Raw genomic sequence first — 1,052 nt, forward strand, 5'->3', positions numbered from 1 at the left:
ATTAAATAAGATACTTTTGGGATTTTTAAACTCAATAATGGCTATTAAATCGTACCTTCAATTACATTTTTCACAGTCTATTTGTGAATAGGTTATGAAATGTAGCAGTATCTGCGTAAATTACATGTTGATTTTTATGTAGTATTTTATTGTTGGAATATATTCTCTTCATTTAAAATATTTAACACCAGTGGTCTAAGACCACAGGAACATGGGAAAATGAAGAAGTTTAGATTTTTTTTAATACTATAATTAAATATGTATCTAGATCACCTACAGTGTATTTAATTATGTACATAGAGAGGTTTCATTTTGGCGTTTATTTTTTTTTCATTATGTCTGCATTGGTTTTCTTATGCCATATAATTGAGGTTAGTTCTAAAAATATTTCAAATTACACAGGAGAACTGACGGGCTTCGTGCAAGTTGGTCCCAAGAAATATTTCTTCCCCCATAAATATAAGGAGGAAGCTGAAGACATTTACAATATCCCGGTGAAGCCAGATGACGTGTACGTTGTTACATTTCCTAGATCAGGTTTGTGATTACTTAAATAAACTAAAACACGAATGTATATGTTACAGAAATACAATTCCTAATAAATGTATACAATTATGAAGTTATTTAGGAAATGTGAAAAATATTGTTTATTACTTTTTTTGACCATTGTGATCGTTCGCATCGAATATTATAGGCGGATTACATTTCACAATGTAGTATTTTATATCAAAAATCAGATGTGATAAAATTTAAATTTAATACGACAAAAAACATAATATTATGTCAAGGGTTAAAGAGTGGAAATATTACATGATTTATGATTGTGAAACAAACGTGATATGTTGTCATCAGTTCGAATTTACAAACTCTATCATTTTCGCTCTTTCTCACGATGATACGCCCATTTTTCGTCCAGACAAAACACCAGCTAAAGGTGGCAGCCACCACTCATACCTTGCCATATAGCTGCCTACTTTCTTTGGTAGTACCACAGATAACATAAAACTATACTGTTATACACTGATTAATAAATACACTCTCATGCTCTCTGT

At 30.6% G+C, this 1,052-nt stretch overlaps 1 protein-coding gene across 1 annotated transcript in view; it reads left to right on the forward strand.

Annotated features, from left to right (window-relative positions):
• Positions 1 to 34: 34 nt before the first annotated feature.
• LOC119834885 overlaps positions 35 to 1,052 on the forward strand; it is a 14,913-nt gene continuing 13,895 nt past the window's right edge. Inside the window, exon 1 of the mRNA XM_038359404.1 lies at positions 35 to 537. Coding sequence (XP_038215332.1) covers positions 291 to 537 — 247 coding nt within the window. The 5' untranslated portion in view covers positions 35 to 290. The remainder of the gene's footprint in view (positions 538 to 1,052) is intronic.

This window comes from Zerene cesonia, chromosome 20 (genome assembly GCF_012273895.1).
Source record: "Zerene cesonia ecotype Mississippi chromosome 20, Zerene_cesonia_1.1, whole genome shotgun sequence".
Taxonomy (NCBI): domain Eukaryota; kingdom Metazoa; phylum Arthropoda; class Insecta; order Lepidoptera; family Pieridae; genus Zerene; species Zerene cesonia.